This window comes from Idiotropiscis lumnitzeri, chromosome 5, assembly GCF_059441095.1.
Source record: "Idiotropiscis lumnitzeri isolate Australia: NSW breed Sydney's pygmy pipehorse chromosome 5, RoL_Ilum_1.0, whole genome shotgun sequence".
NCBI classification, from domain to species: domain Eukaryota; kingdom Metazoa; phylum Chordata; class Actinopteri; order Syngnathiformes; family Syngnathidae; genus Idiotropiscis; species Idiotropiscis lumnitzeri.
In genome coordinates, this window is record NC_142395.1 from 17,684,913 (window position 1) to 17,706,220 (window position 21,308).

At 40.5% G+C, this 21,308-nt stretch overlaps 1 protein-coding gene and 1 long non-coding RNA gene across 2 annotated transcripts; one reads left to right on the forward strand and one right to left on the reverse strand.

Moving 5' to 3' along the window:
- The first annotated feature begins 384 nt into the window (after window positions 1-384).
- Window positions 385-7,536, forward strand: LOC148337100 (uncharacterized). Its single transcript, XR_015843231.1, has 4 exons — window positions 385-417; window positions 3,381-3,530; window positions 3,604-3,713; window positions 7,351-7,536. It is a non-coding gene; the product is annotated as an uncharacterized LOC148337100 (long non-coding RNA).
- On the reverse strand, window positions 2,266-16,441 carry slc7a10a (solute carrier family 7 member 10a). Its single transcript, XM_088296714.1, has 11 exons — window positions 16,238-16,441; window positions 10,677-10,881; window positions 9,658-9,809; window positions 8,704-8,829; window positions 8,432-8,585; window positions 7,989-8,112; window positions 5,328-5,431; window positions 5,075-5,171; window positions 4,832-4,981; window positions 3,563-3,740; window positions 2,266-3,495 (listed from the first exon to the last, which is right to left on the reverse strand). The coding sequence occupies exons 1-11, from the start codon at window positions 16,338-16,340 to the stop codon at window positions 3,395-3,397; spliced, it is 1,494 nt and encodes a 497-aa protein (XP_088152840.1). The 5' UTR covers window positions 16,341-16,441; the 3' UTR covers window positions 2,266-3,394.
- Window positions 16,442-21,308: the final 4,867 nt, after the last annotated feature.

A 21,308-nucleotide genomic window follows, 5' to 3' on the forward strand; every position in this document is an offset into this window, starting at 1 on the left:
TTGACATAAAAGAGAGAACCAATTATTAGCTCAAATTAGGTCAGCGTTCACGTATTAGGATGTTTCAGCTTGAAGCTCATGTAAGCGAGCTGGTGAAGGTAATTGTCATTATATCAGAGCTGTCAACACTCACTCACTGGGGGGAGTGAAACTTGAGCATTTCTGTCCAATGTCACACTCACGTTGAATGAAAGTAAAATTGGAAGAAATTAGTTTTTTTAGTTGTGAAAAGGGAACTGACCTTTCCGCGCTCTGATTGAGCATTGTATATTGTCAGTTAATAGGGCAGTTTGATTGATTTTAACTACGTGTCCAAACGTCGTGCACGCGCTTTGCTGTTTTTTTTCCTGCCGGAATGTGTGTGAGGAGTTATTTTTTTCCCCTAAGAGTGGTGCAAGAGTGGTGCGTGTACTTAAAGTGAGTACTGTTTAATACTTAAGAATTTGTTGAAGGAACGATTAGTAATGTCATGTGCTTCAGTTACTGTTGTAATTTGACACATAATTGGCCTGTTTACTTACTATATGAGCGACGCACTAGTGTACTGCAGAACCAGGAAGACGGTGGGCTGTTGTACTTTTGGTTCTTATTCATGTCACTTTGCTGCTCGTTAACAGCATGTGCGGCCCAGCTTCTTATTGTAAAAAAAAAACAAAAACATCGAGGGGCATTTTTTAAATGCAAGTTCTGTCACTTTTTGAAAGGTGTGTAATGCGATTACAAAAATGTAATTCAATATAATTTTAATTAAGGTCATTCACAATTATTTTTAGTATATAAATTGCATTTGTAAGAATACAGTTTTAAGATAAGATAGGGTCAAATCAATTAAGGAAAAGGGGCCTTTTGTACACACATGTATATGTCTGTATATGTATTATTTAATTGGCTCTAAAAATACTACCTGAATCCCATCCCTTTTAAAAAATATATACAAAGGGGACGTCATCCCAAATATTTTCTTTACAATAATATGTTATCTGCAGCCCACTAATTTGAACTAGTTATTCTGATTAATATTGCGTTTGGTCAAAACCTTACATGCATTTGAGACACATTTGATTGGGTAGACATGATGCTCCTGGAAAGTTTGTATATTTAATGAGCTACGCATTGTTATCATTTACATTTTTACAAAAGAAAGCATAAAAGCCATCAAAGGTACCGGTTGTAAATCAGCTGCATCCACCAAAATATACTTCAATGAAACGTCATTGGTAACGTAGATTTTAGCATGAAAAAAGAAAGAAAAACTTTTTTGGACAGTTGGTTAGAAGTTTTTCCATTTGATTTATGCTTTCAATTTGCAAAACACAACAATGTTGAAGCAGCACATGACTTTGTAAACATTGGTTTTTAGTATAGGCATTCGACACTCTACCATAACGGGCATCCAGAAAGTATTCACGGCACTTCACTTTTACCTCATTTTGTTCTGTTCTGTTTATGGGTTCATCCCTCCCTCCCTTAAAATTTTTCACACAACCCACCGTCATAACGATGTGAATTTATTTGTGCATATTGTAAAAAAATTGAAGCTGTAAATGCTTACCATATGTTCCTGGATTTATTTTAGGTTCTATTTTAAATGAATTAGCAAAATATTTACTGGAGTTTTGAGGGGGAAAATAATTTAATACATTTTATATTAAGGCTGTAACATACAGTAACACTGATATGGAAAAAATGAAGTGCAGTGAATTCATTCCATAGTCACTTTTGATTTGTTTTGACAATTGACAACAGTTTGAAACATGAACACGTTCAGTTTTCATAGAACCTTCCAAGTCCACAGATGAGAGAAATTTGATCTTCATCATGTTAGCTGTACTGTATTTAAAGAGTCCATATTCTAACATATTTTGCTTATATAACCAAAATTATCTTTGGGTTACCTTTATTATTATTGCTCCTAATTATATTTATTATAAAACAAACCAGGAACCTAACTTATACATAGCTTAGCATAAAGTAGTGGCAATATAATAGCAATTAATATGCATTTAACATATAAATATAGCGAGAGCTGCACCGTTTTGTTGTTTGTTGATCGGCCAATCAGCAGCAACATATTTGAAAAAAAAAAGTTTAGCTTTGTTCCTCTGGTATCAATACAAATATGATAATATACACATACTAAACACATGCTTGTCAATAAGGCACGTTTGCATACACATTGCATAAAGATTGGAAGTCAACCAGGGATGAACATAAAAAACATTACACCCCCCCACACATACAAATAAACATCCCCCCCCACGCCCTCCCAGTTTTTCTTTAAAATCAACTTAAAGATACTGTCACGCCAGTTTAAAAAGGCACATTTGATGTATGGAAAACTGGAACGGAAGTCTTGTAAACCCCCATGTCACATTGAAAAATCCAAAGTTGACAAGATAAAAAGCAATGGATTGAAAATGAAAAAAAGCTGCAAAAGCTTCATAGAAAGTCTTCACCTGGTCTTTTATCTGTTTTCTGCTAGTTAAAATCGGTTTTAGTGTGGATAAAAAAGGTCAAATTGCATAAGATTTATTTTTTTTTTTAAATTACGGTAAGCACCCCAATCCTCTGGGGGGCATCGTTGTGCGTCAGAAAAACAGGAAGTGTCGGATGTGGCAATGGCTTGAGGTCTGCAGGCGCAAGTTTTTGACCTGTGGGCGGCACCGCACCCCCATAATTTTGCGTGCATGCATGTGTGTGTCCTGTATGTTTGATCTGTGTGCGTATGTACACAAAGTATCCGAAAATATCACTTCACTTTTACCACATTTTCTGTCACAGCTGCATTCCAGCATTTTGTCCCCTCGGTATATTGCACACACTATCCCCAAAAGTCATGAACAATGTCTTTGATTATAATTTGAGTTTTTAGATATTTAAAGAAAATAGTAAAAAATTTGCATGTCTAAGTATTCAATGCCTTTCACCTGAGCTCAGGTGCATCCCGTTGCCATTGATCAGCCTTGACATGTTGTACAGCTTAAATTGATTCATTTCAATTAACTAGACATGCTTGGGAAAGGCACTCACTTATCTATATACATACCTCACAGTTGATAGTGCATGCCAGAGCACAAACCAAGCAAAGTCAAACATTTTAAAAAAATGTCCACGTACACGCACACACACACGCACACACACATGCATGCAAAAAAAAACACAAAAAAAAAACTGTCATTATGGGATATTTGGTGTGGAACTTTCAGGAAAAACACAAATGTTTCCATTGTGTAATAAGGTTGTTATATAAAATGTGGCAAAAGTGAAGCACAGCAAATTCTTTCCGGATGCACTGTAGTCAGTCCTGAGTGTGTTTGTGTCTTCCGTGTGTTCATGAAATCACATTTCAACATGAGCATATATGTGAATTCGCCCATCAGGGGGCGACAAAGGTTCAGTCTGTGTCTTTGGACGACTGGAGGGGTTGGGCCTCAGCGGGGTCCTCCTGAGGGAACATCACGTAACACGCCTTCTGGCCCATGTAGGTCAGTTTTTCTGCAGGAGGTGAACACCATGAAGCACACACACAGGTATGGACTGGACAGAGTAGGCGAGCAATCACCTGTGAATTTGTAAATCCACTTGGGTTTGTTCTTCCACCAGACGCCCACAAAGTAGACGGGCACGCCGGTAAGCATGATGACCATGCCCAGGCCGCACACCACCGGCTCAGAGTACAGGCTGAAGCACAGCAGCACCACCCAGAAGAGCATGTAAGTAATTGGGATCAGCAGGTTCACCTGCAAACCAACCACACATCAGAAAAACTATTTTTTTTTTGTCAGATTCACAATTGTACCTTTAGATAATAATGACCACAGTGCAGTGACGCAGCGTTTATCGCGGAGATAGATTTCAGTCCCACTCGAGACCGGCTAAAAACATTTGTATAATAGTTTTCCCTCTCCCACATGCTGGTAACACATTCAAACTTATGAACTTGTGATTCTTAAACAGACTTAATCGATTTCAACACAGCCCAAAAAAAACAAAAAACAATTGCTTGGATGAAATGGATAGAAAATTTGTAACGTGTTGTACATTCAGTGTGTTGTACATGCATCTGCCTTCACAAGGTGGGGCCTGGTGCCGTGTGACGTTTGAGTCTGTGTATGAAGGCCATGTTCACACTATAGGTCAACTCAGATTTTTTTTTTTTTTTTAATCTGACCCGGGCCATACATTGTACCAACTGATACATCATCAAAGGGCCAATATGTCTTCTGTGCGGGTGGGATTGAGTGCTCAGGAAACTCCCGACAGTCGTCCATGAATATGCAAAGTTGTTGAAAGTGACAGTGTTTATATCAGATGTTTATATTTGACTATAATTTTATCTCGCATGGAACATGAGGTATAAAGTGGACGTTTGTTTTGATGGTAGTAGTTCATCCATGCAGATAGTTAATTTGTTATGCGCGGCAATGACTCAACATCACCTCATAGCCCCAAAATATTTCTACCTCCTCTTGCCTCACTACTCTGTCAACATGAGATGAAAAGATGAGCCCCTACACATCGGACCATATAACTTTCGTAAACACTCTGCCGTCTACCTTTTTTTTTTTTTTTGGGTGTACGTCGTGCTTTGTGCACATCCCGGATTTTCACATTTGAATCGTTGAAATGATCAGCAAACTTTGATGCCATTTTCTACCTACATTTGATGGCCAACTTCCTGTTCAATTGAAATGTTTTTCAGATTTTCCCCCCTTCTGCATCCTGTTATGTTGTCCAGCAAGCTTCCTCTTTGAGTGATAGTTTTGTAAGGGGCTAATTTTTTTTCTAACTTTGCAGTGTCTTCAGAGTGAGTTTTCGCAGGTCGTAGTACCTTGATTGGTCGCATCAGGTCTGGCTTCTTCTTGCGGAGGTAGAGCAAGCCAGCGATGGTGACGCCGTACGACAGATAATTGATGAAGGACACGTAGTTGATCAGGTTGTGCGTCTCACCGATGCACAGGATGACGATGGTGGCAAAGCACTGCGGGACACCAGGAAAGATGTTGCGTAATCGCAAGTGGGTGTACCTAATGTTGTGTCATGTTCTATTGTGGCAGGAAGTGTAGTTACTCACGCAGACCAGCAGGGCGGGAATGGGAGTGCAGTTCTTTAGATGGATCATTGCCAGCAAGTAAGGCAGGTGACCCTCCCTCGCCCCTGAGAAACATAACCTATGCACACACACGCACACACGTAACCACACACACTGATTTATACATGAACACAAGTTCAAGCTAAACACTGCCAGTTTTTCCGTTACATACTCATGCCACATACACTCAGTATGTGTGGGAAGTGCTGTGAGTTTGTTTGTGTGTGTGTTTTACCTGGAGGAGGTAAAGAGATAGCCGTTGATGCCGCCAAAGGTAGACAGGGCCACGGAAATGGGCATCATCCAAGAGAACATGCCCAGCAGCTTTTCACCAAAAGTCTGCAACATGAAGGCGCACTTCAATCATACAATTGATTTTGAGAATGTGAATGAAATAAAGGCATTCCAGATATGGCAATGCTTTCTCACATTTCAGAATATATTTGAGTATTTTTTTCATTCTCTTGAGAGTCAATTATCTGAGTCGACCAATTGAATAGATTATGTCAAAGTGGAGCAAGACACACTCTACTCCAGAGGTATTCAATTAAAAGTCACAGAGGTCCACGACAAAAATTTCTTCCAATTAAAAGGTCCGAACCAAAGTCCAACTTCCCGAAATGTCTAGCCTATGTTCACATTTTTATATAGTTTCAATATTTAGTCATTTTCAACAGAGCGCACTTATATACTAAATATTTAGCAATGTTCCCATTAAACACCTTTGCAAGTCAAACAAATAGAAGGTGTTTGCTTCACATTCAAGAAAATGTGGCTCCAGGAATTTAAGGGTGCCACTTCCAGAAAAAACAGTAAAATATCTCCTGCAGAAATATATCAAGTGATAAGGATTGAGTTAACATCTTTTATCTTTTTTTCTTAAATCAAAGAGTTATCAGCTTAAAAAAAACGGAAAGCCTAATTATACAAGGAAAACAGGTCAACATGTTGAATACACAATCAATAAAAATGGCTGTCCTCATGAAAAACTAATTCAAAATGAGCTTTGACACCACTTTTTCTTTTGAATATTTTTTTAACTTCTCTTAATGAGAAAAATGAGTTTGTGACTGCCCTGCCAGTGACTTAAATCTGGGTTGGAACGGAGTCAGGGCCATTGGGATTTGGTAGATTATTTCACACATCTGGGCTTTGTGTTTTCCTTTAAATAATGTTTGTGCAACCGTATTTGAGCACTCCTTCACAACTTCCCCATCACTTGAACGTTTTTTTATGTTTCCCCAAAATCCATGATACTTTTACTGAATATTCGTTTGCATGCCGCTGAGATGTAAACGAAAATGTAAACATCTGTTGTACTGCACTCGAAGTTCGATGTTTTTGCGTGCGCTCACCTCAAACCTGAGCGGATAACTGTGCACAAAAGGGCGGTGCTTTGTTTCGTAGTGGCGCTTCGCCATGTTGCGACGGTTTCGGAGCGTATGATGCGCACTGGTTTTGAATTGGCTGCAGCCAGAACGAAACTAAAATTCTCCGTCCATTCATTTAAAACAAGACGCATCGACCTCGCTAACTTTTTAGCAAGGCATACTGTCAGCAGCACTCTCTTCCGGTCTGCTGCGCAATTGGCAGTGGATCGTAAACAAAAGATTTGATTGGCTCAAATCAGTGACGCCTTTACCGTATTAACTAGAATTGCAGCGCCAACGTTTGCGAATGGGACCCATTCACAGATTGGTCATGGGTCCGGTCCGAACCACGGACCGCGGTCCGCCATTTGGTCATGCCTGCTCTACTCTCTTGAGTTACATTTTACAGCAGCGCATGGTAAACTCAAGTGAACCCAAAATTCCAGGATAATTATTTAGTGCAAATTGTGGCCCACACGCGGCTCATCAGGACAGTCACATGAATATTGGTTTTGTGGCCAAAGAATGTTTGTTCTTACAGGAAAGAAGCAGCAGATGGCAATGAATTGGCCAATGCAAAATGATGAAAATGTAACTGCCAACACGCGGCCAACAACTCCCGCTCGAAAGTTATGAGTTCCTGAAACCTGTTACATTATGGTTGAGTTGAAAGGGAATTCCCCCAGTGAGCCCCAATCGTAAACCGTAATCCAGACAGGTATTCACTGCGAAACATTTAAATTGGATCCTCCTTAGTGATGTTTGAAAACCAAACATGTTTTATATTTAAATATACAAACTGTGTAATTATTTTTGTTGTGTGTTTAGTTGTTCTGTAAACTCCAACTTTATGTCATCTAATGGGATTTCTAATTCTAATTCTAACAGGTTCCTAAAGGACACGCACGAATGGCACAATCTGGTACATTTTCTACGCAAGCAACATGGTGCGTTCAGGTTTCTTTCCCATTGGGACCTTGGACACAAACCACCTTGTTCTGCATGATAATGTTTTTTCTTTGAATATTACGTTCTAAAGGTCGAGAGAAGCCAAAACCAAAATCACAATTACATTTTGATTAATTGTCCTTCCCTACTTAAATGGCTTTTTTTTTTTTGTTAATTTTTTTTTTTTGCTAATACCGTCTAATGTAGGTAAAGCATGACATCAAATTTTAGAGGACTAATTTGAGAATTTTCCATAAAAATGGGTCATGATGGCCTGTTCATCACAGCTTGCAAGTTCAGTTAGTGTGGATTTGATGACAGATATCCTTGCAAGGCAATTTTCAAGACAGACCTTTCAGGCTAGTACTGTATAAGTGCGTGTCTGTATATTATTTCGACAGCCTCGGTGTCATGGGGTATTTATTCAAGTTGGACTAAGTAGGACTTTTACTGAAGGCCTACGTGTGAAATGCACGGCCCACCACTCCAAATAAGCATACACAACTGCCTTGACTGCCACGCTTGTGCTTCCCATTAGCACAAAGACAACTCATGCAACTATCACTGTAGACGCTTACCACTGCCACGGCATTGGATGCCAGCAACTCCTCGGGGCTCATGGAGGAGAAGTAGGCGATGTTTGTCATAGTGTACACCAGCGTCACCAAAGGAATGGAGATGTAAATAGCTCGTGGCAGGTTCCTAATTCAACAAAATTAAGACACACTGATGATGTTAGCAGTCGGTTCAAGGCAAAAAAAAAAATCTAACTAAAGAGCTAAAATCAAGGCAAATTATGTTTGTTCTTAGTCTTCCAACATGTCTTTATGCTACGTCACCTGCTTTGAGCATTTCCTTTTTTTAAAGTCTTTTTGAGATTTAATTTCTGGAATTGAGGGATTTTATTTTATAATTTGATTCTGTTTGCAGTCCAATTTCATGTTTTATGCAGAGGGTATATTTAAATATTAAATAGTTTGGATTTAACTGATTGGGATTAAGGGCTCAATGAAAGACATACTTGCGTGGCTCGACCACCTCCTCTGTGACATAGTTGAGAAAGTTCCAGCCACTGTAAGCGAAGGACGCCTGCAGAAAGGCTAGAGCGATCTGGCCAACGGATGGTTCTTGACTGAACTGGAAGGCCACACTGGGCACCAGAGCGTCATAGTAGCCTGGAAATCGTGGCGAGAATAACACATTTTGTCACAATGCGCGCGGATTTTGTGTCAGTCTGACACACCGGTGTACCGAACATAGTGGAAACAAGGCTTTAAAGGTTAGTGCGGTTACCTCGTCCAATTTGAACCAGTCCCACAATGATGATGAGGGCCAGGGCCAGCAGTTTCCCCACCGTGAACACATCCTGGATCCGCGTGGCCCAGCGCACACTGGAGCAGTTCACCCATGTCAGAAGCACTACAACACCAGAACACTCTTTATTATCGATGATATTGTGATTAATGATCCAAATTAGCTGAGCTCAAAGTCATGTTGGTCTCAGTGGCCAAATGGCTGCAAATTGGAAGAGAATTTCCTCCAACATTCAGGGATTATTACCCCACAAGATAAGTGGGCAACCTTTTAAATGTTGTAGCCCTTGAAACACTTGTTCTCACAGGGGGGCGTTCAAGAGCATCCATCACTGGGAAAAACATTTCCTCCCACCACTCAAACTGCTTCCGCTGTGAATGTTTGGCTGGAGCTTTCCTGTGGGACCACCATTCTCCCAAAAGCCGCCTCTTTTTCCGATGCAGTATTGCTAGAGTGTACCCCCCCCAACCGCCTCGAACACCCCACATGCCAAGCGTCTGTCTTGGCACTGATAGGAGAGAGGCGCCAGGCATCCAGGAAAGTGACAGTGCAGGTAAATCTGTGTGCCAGTGAGAGCTAAAAGCTTGACAGTGGAATACAAACCTTTATGGGGGAGTGGGGGTGGCGGGTTCCTATTCTTAGAATAAATGAGGAGCTCACTATTTGGTTCACTCAGAAACTTAATTAATCGATTACTCACAAAAAAAAACAAATTTGCATCCCTTATTTCAAAAACAGGACAATATTTCCAATTGACAGTTGAGAAAATGCCCAAATGAAAATTAAATGTGATTCATTTGGCCGTTAAATACGCTTGTCATGTTCATGAACATTTGATATAGCAACGCGGAGCACAAGAAACGGATCAAATATTTACTTCCCGGCAACAGCTACATACAAGTGTTAATGACGGTGTACATGCGAGATACTCACAGACGCAGGTAGTGGCCAGCAGCCGGGTGGCGACGTAAGGCGGCAGGCAGTTCTGGAAGGCGGGCTGCAGCACGTAGTTGGCGAAGGTGAGCGCGATGACGGCCAGTGTGGTTGGATACATGATGAGCACGGCGCTCCATAGCAGCAAGAAGCTAAAGCGCACACAACAAAATATTCACGGGTATAGAAACAACACCAACAAAAAAACTCCAGCTTCAGTTCAGCAAGCATCAAATGAATATATATATTGTTTTATATTAGTTATTTTTAATCCATGTTGGGTTAATTTTAGCAACCCAATATTGTATTAAATTTAAATTTAAATAAAAAAATAACCCATGTTGGGTTATTTTTAACCCAGGGGTTTTCAGAGGGTTTTTTTCACATAAAAAAAAGCAACAAGAAGGGCAAGTTAACGTGGAGTAGGCAGATTTGCAGTGTAAGTAAAACAAAAAGTGATTAAAAATGAAAATGGCCACCAAAAATGACAAATATTCCAAATATTGAAATCACTACAAAATAATGAAATCTTACATAGAAAATATCGTAGGGAAAATAAATAATGCAGACAATACCAAAATATAAAAGAATCACAAAATATTTTTTATAATTCAAATAATACAACAATACTACTATTGGATGAAAAATAGAAATTTCGTAGAAAAAGCCCCGTAAAATGAATCATATATACAGTTTGTATCAATTATATGTTCAAAGAAAATACCAACTGCGATGCAAATCACTTTTGCGTTATGCCTTTGTCTCCAAAGTGCAGTTTCAGATTTTTTTTCTTTTGCAATTGACACTGATGACATTTTTTAACTAAAACATTGTCAGTAAAGTTACTCGATTACTTTTGATGACTTTACAGGTAAGCACACCGAGAGCTGCTCAAACATGAACGAAGGTTCACAACAATCATGTGTTTGTGCTTGTGACTTGAACATAGAATGTGAGTCTGAAGCTTCCCCCACTAACCCCTCGCTCGCCTCTTCTTATTTCTAAAATCTTAATCTTACCCGATAAGGCCGCCAAAGATCTCCGTCACGTATGAGTAGTCTCCTCCCGACTTGGGGATGGTGACGCCCAGCTCAGCGTAGCACATGGAACCCAGCACGCAGATCCCTCCTCCGCACACCCACACGATGAGTGACAGTCCCACCGAGCCGGCATGCTCCAAGACGCCTTTGGGGGACACGAAGATGCCCGAGCCGATGATGTTGCCTGAGGACAGGAAAGAGACATGCTAACACAAAAAAATAACATTGATATTTTATTGGCATATTTATAAAATTATCTAAAAAAGAAAATGAAAAAAATACACATACAAATTATTTAAATTACTACAATTTTTTTAACCAATTAATTATTAAAATAAATGTTAAATGTATAATAAATTGAGACTCATGTTTTCGAGTATTTACAGTAATATTTTTGTGTATTTTTACGATTTTAAATAACTGTTACCAGCTAACTACAGACCTGGAACTAAATACAAGATATTTAATAAAGTAAATGCTTGACAGGCCGGATTAAGCATCAGTTGCCAGTCGAGGGAGTTCCTTGATCTCAATGGGTGTTGGAAAGCCATGTTTCGCTTTCAGCATATTAATGCAGTTCACTCTAATTCACACCCAATAGGGGGGGTCGATTTATTACTTTCCCTTTCTTTGGCTCCCTCCCATCCTTCTTGAGGCCTCGGAAATCGAGATCACCGTCACTTGCTTCCACCTACTGGACACTTTTTCGACTTTAATTCCCGTCCCACCAGTCGTCCACCCGTGACATTTTCTCACGCCCCTTTCATTGACCGAAGTGCAGAAACGTTGTGCTGGGGATGTCCATGTATCACGGCAAACAGGGCGAGTGTTAAGGTGGGCGGGACAAACAAATTAGCACTTGGTTAGCGGATGGCGACATTGTGACGCCAGCAAAACGTGCATGATAAATCTTGTGAAATCAATTCATTTCAGGCTATGTTTTCATTACTTTGATGATGAGACTGGAGCTATATGCTTGAACAGTTGCAGTATTAGGAGTAGTTTTGGATCTTTGCCAAGCCTTGCTAATCAAGTCATGGGTGGAAAAAGTTGTCTATTTTGTGAATTATCCACACTGTTACCGAACTTTTTTTTTTTCAAAGATTGACTTGGTTGCGTTACTTTCACATTTGATGAGTGGACAGCAACTCAAGAGACAAGCCATTACAAAGTCAATCATCATAAAAAGGCTCCTTTCAATGTATTGCTCATACAAGACACTTTCCTATGTTGCCAATTCCATTTCCTGTTCCATGTTTTTCGTTAACTTTTATCTGGTTGCCACCTTGACGGCACCCACCTAGGTACTGCTTTTGTTCCCTTGTGCTTTACAGCTTTCTCAATGGAAGCGCTACCATGGTAACAGTATGCAGTATTTGTCCTTATGGGTCTGTGATAGTGCAACTTGTGGGAGGGTCATATACTATTTTCTACTTTGAAGACAACAAGCACTTTGATTCACCTTTTGCCAATCTTTGCGCTGTGTGTTTACAAGTAATTGAAATCTGTTTTACCTGCTTCTGTAAATAAGATTGGGTTATATGTTTTTTGGCGAGTAATTTGTCAACAAAGCCACTGTATGTAGGGATGGTTTCAATCCATTGGATGTACCCATATGTCAACTCCCAAACAATCACAGTGCAGCACAGCCTCGGACTAGCGGGCATCACCTATATTGTATGAAATTGACTTTAAAAGTTTCATTTATTTTTAAAAATTGCTTTTTAAATTTTTTTTTTATTATTTTGTATACAGATACTCGAATCTCTCATGAGCCTGACCCACCCTCCAGAGTGAAACGATGCAACCAAGTTTGCATGCATGAAAATTCACTCTAACGGTGATGTGAAATTTTTACATTTCATCTGTGGAGGCACGCAATGCAGCCTCATCATCATACATCAAAGATCCCCCCCCCTGCACCCCTCCTCCCGACTTCCATTGTGTTCTCAACATCTCCGCTAATGATGCGGCGTGAGCCGAGAGAAGCATTCATGGCTGTCACGTTCACTTGCGGAGGCCGTGTGAGGTGTTGCGTAACGGCCGTGTTGTCTTTGTTATGTCATAAAGTACCCCCCAATGCCCAAATGCCCCCCACACCTTCACCCAGAGTTATCCTTCTTCAAAAGGACCAACCTGACTCACTGTTTCATTGTTTTAGCGAGCCCACCTCCAGTATAGTTCTCATCGTATTGGTGAGAGTGTGCACGTGTGTGCGTGTTTGTGAAGTGGCCCAACTAGTAATGATGAGCTCCAGGCAAAAACCCAACCCTACCCCACCCGCACCCACTTCCATAGCAGCCTCAGAACAAATAGTTCAAATGTCTGCTCTTGGAATTTGTTTCACTGAAATGCACATCTCCTGTTAAAATACAGTGAACCCTACACAAAATAGCGTTGTTGGGTTTTTTTGTTTTGTTTTTCATAACTGCATTCTTGTGACGTCTACACTGAGCTTTTTGCCCTTGACTTGAAGGGTGAAGATCAAAACCCACTTTCAAGTCAAGGGCAATTTATACTCGGAAAACCTAATGCATGTTTTTGAAATGGAGGAAGAAGCCAGATCACATAAAGAAAAAACATGCAAGTATGGAGCAAATAATGTATGCGAAACCCAGAGCGGAAGGCTAAGAATTTAACCTAGAACCCCTCAACTGTGTTCCAGACATGCTAACCATTAGGCCGACATGCTGCCAGTGAAAATATAATCCAAGCTTTTATGGTCTTTATTATGGATGATCCAATCAAGGTTTTATTCTGCCAATTCCGATACAGATACATGAGTGGGATCGTCCGATACCGATCCTGACACGATTACAATGATTAGCTGAGCATATTTCAATATAAGAGCTGCTAATGAAAAATTATTTTAATAGTTGATTATCAATTATTTTCCTGATTAAAAATGTATTCTATTCAAATTTACATCTCTTTATTAAATGGGAGAGGAGCCACTGCTGGTCTCTAGTTGGCTGCAAGCTGATAAGCATGAGCTGCAGGTGATTGATTTTTGTGATTGAGAATGATTGACATTGATCAAGATATCCCAGCACAACCAAAACATATGCCACATACTTTCCAAATAATTCGGCCAATCAATGGCAGTACTACAAGTCTTTAATGGAACCAGAACTTGAAGAGCTCGTTTACCTGCCATTTGAGTAGAAGCACCTGTGGCTCAAGCCGAACTGTGGTTGGGTTTTTACTTTCTCTATACCTGGATTACACACTTCTGATTGTAACTAATGTGCACAGTTCATGCTCTCTTTTTCAAGTTTCTCTGTCTCTGGTCGTCACTGTAACCAATGTTACACTTTGTGTTGGTGCTACAGGCGAGAGGGTGCGGCCATTAGCAGTGGCTCATTAGCATAATTTGAAATCTATTTCCTGTGATTTTGGATGAGTGCTGACTGTTGAGTTACAGTGGAACCAGGATTTGGGTTAGTCTTTGAGTTTAGGGTTTCAGGTTTAGGGTTATTCTATCCCACATGACTTTGGTGGGTGGTAACTGTGGAATTACATCTAAAAGGGAGAAAAGGGGAACTCAAGTCAAAAAGTCAAAAGTGTTTACAATATGTTCTACTGAATAACTAAGCTTAAGGGTAAACAGTGTTAGTTTGGGACTGTATTATAAAAAATACATTATCTCATAAACAAAACTGCTCTGCAATTGTATATGAAACCCGAAAGGAGAGCAAGCCTCATGGCGTGTCGTCTTAAAACAACAATTAAGCATCACTTTCTTTCGGCTCTCTGTGTAAATATCCGAGGCTTCTCCAGCGGCAAACCAAAACTGATGCTAGCACGTGAGTCAGTTTTTGCATGTAAGTTCGCCTCTCAAGAAAACTGACACTATTGTTCCAGCTCCCGGCAGCAGGGATAACATGATGCCGCGGCCCCCGTCAAAGGCCTCCCCCACTTCACCAGCTAACATTGCAAGGAACTCGTGGAATGGAGTCATGTGAGCAAGCTGGCTCACCGACGTATTTACAGTTGTCAGTTGTCCCGAGTCTCAGTAAAGGCAGCACGGCTGAAGACCCCGAATGTTTAGGTTAGATCTGATACCCGCCACTAAATATATCCACGAGTTTGTTTTCTAACGACTAATGTTTGGTTCCATGGCATCAGATCACTGCTCTCCCTAGAAAAATGTGCATTCTGCGTCAGTGTGTGTGATGTGTTTCTGTATGTGTCTATATATTGTAGGTGATAATGATCTATACGTTAATTTCCTTGTGTGTTGCGCGATTTTTGTGTGTGCGGAGTGTGACGTGTGTGTGTTTTTGCGTGTGATGTGAGTGCGGCATGTCTGTACTCACGATGCAGATTGTGTGTGATGTATGAGTGTGTTTTTGTTATTGTGTTTTTTGCGTGCTGTTTGTGATTTATGTGCTGTTAGTGTGCGTGAGTGTTTTCCACTCTTATGACAGTGAGACTGATTTGTTTTTATACTTTAAAATTGATTGGGATTTTATGGTTTTCACGCTTTTCTATTTAGGTGGTTCACTGATGATTATACCTTTATCACAGGTACTTTGCCCGAGTATAAATCACTGGCGGACTTATTTTTACACTTGCTTAAGCAGTTAACGCTTGGACTGTTTATTTTTGTTTAATATAATGTCCTTATTAACAGCAGCTAACTTACGCTGACTGAGCGTTGCCTTGTTTTTATGCTTTACTGTTAGCGGCATTGACTTATTTTTACACTTGCATTACTCAAGCATGCCAAAATGTGACTTATACTTTTTCCTAAGGGACACAATTGGATCCCGGGATTTGTTGAATTCTACATTATTTCAAATTTAATTCCACTGTAGATAAAAAACAAAAAAAAAAAAAAAAAATCCAATCTGTGCCCCAACATTGGACGGGTTCACACCCCTGTTTCATCCGCATGCTGTTTGATGTTATAACAAGTCCATTTACTTATTTTGGAAAGGGATATGATGCTTTATTTAGACATAAATCAAAGTAAAGCAGCTCACCGAAATAACTGCGGAGTGTCACAGTCAAGTCTGGACGGACGCACGCACACAAACGCGCACGCACAAGCGCACACTGTAATGCAGCATGTATGCGGTGTAACACGACCCTAAGGAAGCCAACCACTTCCTGCATTTAAAGCATCAACCCTGTTGTTGATGTGCAAAACCTCCTGCAGATGAAGACAGTTAGGACTCAAACACAAGAACTGATCCACTAAGATACTACTAGTCTACTCTGCAGCGATGCACACGTCTTTCAAGTTCAACACAAGCCAGCCACGTAGGCAGGCAATGATGTAACAGTTTCCGCCCAAACTCCAGAGAGAGAAAAAAAATAGTCTAGTAGTAACAGCATCCCGCCAGACATCTCTAGTTAATGCCGGATTGTGCGTAAAAGATGAACATTTTGCGTAAAACGGGGTTGTTCTGAGGGCGGGAAGCACTGATTTGAGTCCAACTGTAACTTTAACTTACAAAAACAACTGGAAAGTTAACTTGCTTTAGTCACGTTTTAAACATGAGCTCGTAGAACAAGCAATGCCCGAAACTCACCGATAATGATAGCGCACGCGCTCCATAGTCCAATTTCCTTCTTCAATGTCACCCTGTCGTCCTTATTTTTGTCCTTCTTCTTCCTCTTCGCCTCGTCCGCCATCGTCTCTGGTGCCGCTCCACGTCCAGTCGCGGCCCCGAGAGTGTCGACTTCCAAGCGAGTAGTAGCGAGGAGCGCTCCAGAGCCGGTGGAGGAGGGCAGCCTTTATTAATATGACACACACACTCACATAAACGCGCGCAGCTTTGTGAGAGCCGTGCGCATGCGCAGCGCTCACCTTGCTCTTCCTCCACCTCAGGTGGGTCGCGTGACCTTGGTCGCGTAAAGAGCCACCAGGTTCAAGGTATTTTAATACTTATCTGGAATTATGAATTTATTCTTAATAATTCCCAAAAAATAACTGATGGTGTTAGAGTAATAAAGACTAATGTGATAAGCTATACAAATAAATTAATCCAATTTTTTTTTTAAATAATAGAGAGTTGGCGTCAGTGGGCGGAACCCTCGGTAGCACTGAGGTAGGAGGTAGGAGGTAGTCAAAGTAATATGCGGAGCCACAGGACTCAACATCTCTGCTAACCTTGCTTCGCTGCGCACGATACGAATAGTCACAAGGAATTACTGGGACTAATATGGGCGCTAATGTGCTGTAACTTGTTCGGTTAAACTCTCACAGCCTGAAGGTGTATCATTTAAATGATTGTAAAAAGTGCATCAGACTGCAGCAATTTTGGGAGAGGACAACAGTGGTGTCCTGTCATGACGTACTTTCTTGTTTAATATTTTACTTATCATGGATTTTTCAACAGAGATGTTAGCGTGTGTCAATGGTTTCTAGTCTTTAGCCGGCACTAGAATTCGTCTTTACCTCATTGAACATTCTGTGCTGTGCTCATGGAGTCACTCCACCACTTGTAGGGAGAGTAGTAACAGTGCCCAACTTTCTCCATTCAGTGATTCTGTCTTACTGTGAACTCATTTTGCGACTCTTTCCGCCTTTAACTAATTCTTTTAATCTTACAGGACTTTGGAGCGCAATGCTTCTTTCAGAATATAATTCTTTTTTTTTAAATACAACAATGCAATTTTAACCCCCAGTTTCATTGGAATTGAGGTGACAACTCCGGTCATTAGCCTGTGCGTTCACATACTTTTCCCACCCTCCACTGTGGTATGAGCAATTAAAAATATGAAAACACATAATTAATTGTGTTTTATTAATCTACTGTGGCGACATTGTGGACGACTAGTTAGCACGATGGCCTCACAGTGCAAAGGTCATGGGTTTGATTCCGGCTCTGGCCTTCCTGTGTGGAGTTTGTATGTTCTCCCTGTGCCTGCGTGTTTCCTCCGGGTACTCCGGTTTCCTCCCACATTCCAAAAACATGCATGGCAGGTCGATTGAACGCTCTAAATTGCCCCTAGGTATGAGTGTGAGTGCAGATGGTTGTTCATCTCTGTGTGCCCTGCAATTGGTTGGCAACCAGTTCAGGGTGTCCCCCGCCTACTGCCCGAAGATAGCTGGGATAGGCTCCGCGACCCTAGTGAGGAAAAGCGGTGTAGATAATGGATGGATGGATAATATACTGTTGTGAAGATGAGACTTTATTTTATGACCAATTTATGTTGATATCATTCCAAAGGGATAACATATTTTTTCATGCAAATGTGTCAGCCTATACATTATTCAGTATTTAGACAGACGCAACACCGTGGAGCCATTTTCTAATGGAATGCGAATGTAACATAATTTTCATCACTGCACAGAGAAGTGGCTCGGTCTAAACACTTTTAATGCATCCAAGAGACTGACTTGAGGCGCCTCTGTAGGTGCTGCTGTTTTGGTTAGCAACTTCAGAGTTCAAAAGGGGCTCAGCAGTTTACAGTATTGTTGTGGATCGTGCTGCCCGAGATTTAGGTAAATAATAATGCGGATATAGTTGAAAATAATTTGTCAGGGGAGGTCACATGACAGGACGAGGGTGGAGGAACAAGTTTGTGCCATGTCATCACTTTGGTCACAAAGCAATCACTTCCTGTTGTTTCTGTTAAAGTGACACAAGGATTTCTAGGTGGAGGAACAGTTCCAAAAGCTGTGTTTGTGTAACTTCCACACACACAAATACACACAGACGCTACAGTTCAAGGAGTTAAATAGCTAAGTTGCATCTGGCGAATGCTAACAAGCGCACAATTAAATTGCAGGGTAACCTCCTCCCTCTGTGAAAGAGATTGGGACAGCAGGAACACTGGGCTTTAGTGTGGCGGTGAAACAGCACGAACAAGAAGAGGAGGAAGTAAAGTTGAAGGGATCAAATGCTTTGACAGCTTCTACATTCACACAAATGTAAACAAATAACTTTGCAGTACACAGCAAAAAAGAGGACACAACAACACTGCTTGTTTACTACATGCTCATACACACACACACACGCACGCACCCCCCCAACGCACACACACACACACACACACATTTCGTGGCTGGTAATGACAACTTATGTTCACTCAACGCAGGTCATCCGAGAAATCCTCTCCAGTACGAGGAACACTATGAAATATACGGACACATAATAAGCGCTCTTTTGATTTATATGTATTCATTTATTTATGTTATTTCTTTATTTCTCAATGTCAAACCGCATATTTTGATATGATGTGTGTGCTTGTCTCTGTGCACTGCAGTAGATATATATTAACACACACACACACACACACCTACACACATGTATTTATATATATATATATATATAAATATATAAATACACACACTAGTATGACAGTGTGTTCATTTGACTTTTACTATGTTCACACACTCTGGAGAAGTTCTTCGTTGTAGGCGGGACAAAGGAGGCCATCATTCCCGACTCTCCGTCGTCTTTTCATCCGCCTCTTGATGCTTTCGCACTGTGCCGCCTCGGTGGATTTGTTGTGGTTTGTTGCCACACGGGGAGCCGGAGTTCTTGCGGCCCGTGAGCGGGGGCGGCATGGCAACGCCGCCTCCGCCGCCGCGCTTCCTGTCGGTGGGTCTAACGGCGGTTGTTCTGCGGTTGTCCTGCCCCGTGCCCCCCACTTGCGCTTGGAGAGGCGATGCACTCACAGCCGTCTCTGTGCGGCTTTTGTGCGAAGACAAATGAGCGGAAAAGGCAAAAGCAGCCTCTGTTCACCGTGCTCATGAAATCACAAGCTCTACTATAATACGTTATCTTGGAACAATTTCAAAATGACATTAATTGCTACTACTGAGCTACTACTACTGAGTTTCAGCTCAAATGGTTTGCTTTAGGAAACAAATTGCGATGATTAGTTTTAATGTACTTAAACAAAACAAGAATAATCAAATATATTTGATTTGCCTTCAAATAATTCACATGTTCATTAAGTTACACGAAAACAAACAAAATAAAAGACACAAATTGTTCAAATTAGAGTAGACTTCAATCTCTTACAGTGTTTGTCAATGCAACAAATTTGAATAACATGAACTGTAGTTAAATTGCTCCCAAAAATGCAAAGAGTTACTGCTCATCACACAATTCATTTTTGAGGAAGGGGAACTTTTGGGGACTGAGTGATTCCAACTATTTTGTAGGTTTAGGTTGTAATTTACTTATTTTATTGATACGCGTTGTTAGGTTTGATTACAATGTATGTGCCAAAACAAATGCCACATAATCAAAGTCACAAATGAGATATGTCATTTTAAAGTCCTTCGCAAGGGCTTTGTAAATTACATACAAAAACAATGTGAAGGCATGGTTGATGGCTTTCTAAAGATATGCCATTATTTTGACAAAATGTCCTTGTCAAAGAATTCACATAGTCAAAAATGAAATTGCAACAAACGCCTTTGACTCATGCATCATTAAAGGCATTCTTGGAATGGGCGGAGCTGGGACTTTTGAGAGCAGGAATGAGCAAGACTGTTCAGAGATGGATGAATGGAGGAAAACACCACTATGGGGGGTGTTTTGGGTGACAAATTAGCAATATAACATGGCTAAAAGCTAAAGAAAAGTTGATATTTGGATGATACAGGCCCTCCAAGGAGACCTTTGTATTTGTACTTTCTATAAAGGTATCTGTATATAGGTGTCGTCAGTATGTAGTTACCTGATTATGTAAATACAAAAACATATATTTGGCAGCAGGTGTGGTTGTGACCTTCGTAATTTGCATTCAGTAGGTGTGGCAAACGCCAAAGAAGTTAAGACATGCAAATTATGCAAACTGAAAGCTGCAGTTGTGTTGTAAATACAAACATTATTGAGGTATCGCACACACATATCTTAGCGCAGTAGGAAGCAAATTAAAGTGAAAACATATTCTTGAGATAATCACATTTCTAATCAATGAAAGTAAAATAAAATTATTACAATCTTGAATCATCCGAGGATCATATTAAATGATTATTTTACTTCATTAATAAAAACAGGAAAAAAAATATTTTTGACGGCATGAGAAAGCTTTTTTTAATTTATTTATTTTATTTATTCTATGAGTTCACGCTCGCTCAAAATTGCATCACCACATACGCAGAAAATACCAAAGGGAAGCAAGCCTGATTGTTTAAACCCGGAACTCTAGCTCCCTCTATTGGTCAATAAGTTTCAGTGCACAATTTGCTTACTTGAGTTTGATGGAGCGAAACAATCTTTTTGTGTTACCTGTGCACAAAGCAAAATGAGTTTTTTGTAGACGAAGCCTGTGAACGCGAGTGAGCCAATAACTACTCCCTCAAACCCCAAAAATCCCAAATAGGTCAGGATTTAGATTCCCACGTCGTTTTAGGACGGATGTGTGGAAATGTTAAGTGGTTTTAACGGCCTTCACATCGACACCAGCCCGCCTGGTTAAACTTGTTGCGAACGTACAAGCGCACACAAACGCTGGATACGTGTTGTTATTAAATGAAATGAATGAAATGCGTTTCCATCCTTGTTTAAAAAAATGTTTGCATCACCATGCAGTCTGCAGTAGCTATTTGGCTGGCTTGTTAAATAAAATAAGACACAGTGTGACTATAGTTTGTCTAGATGGCATGATCGAAAATGATGGATGATATAAAAGAAA

Excerpts from the sequence above, each read along its gene's own strand:
- slc7a10a (XM_088296714.1), bottom strand. The coding sequence starts at position 16,340 with ATGGCGGACGAGGCGAAGAGGAAGAAGAAGGACAAAAATAAGGACGAC. Across the intron at positions 8,830-9,657 it reads GCTGGCCACTACCTGCGTCT|TGCTTCTGACATGGGTGAAC; the intron begins GTGAGTATCTCG and ends CTGGTGTTGTAG. Across the intron at positions 5,432-7,988 it reads CATCCAATGCCGTGGCAGTG|ACTTTTGGTGAAAAGCTGCT; the intron begins GTAAGCGTCTAC and ends TTCATGTTGCAG.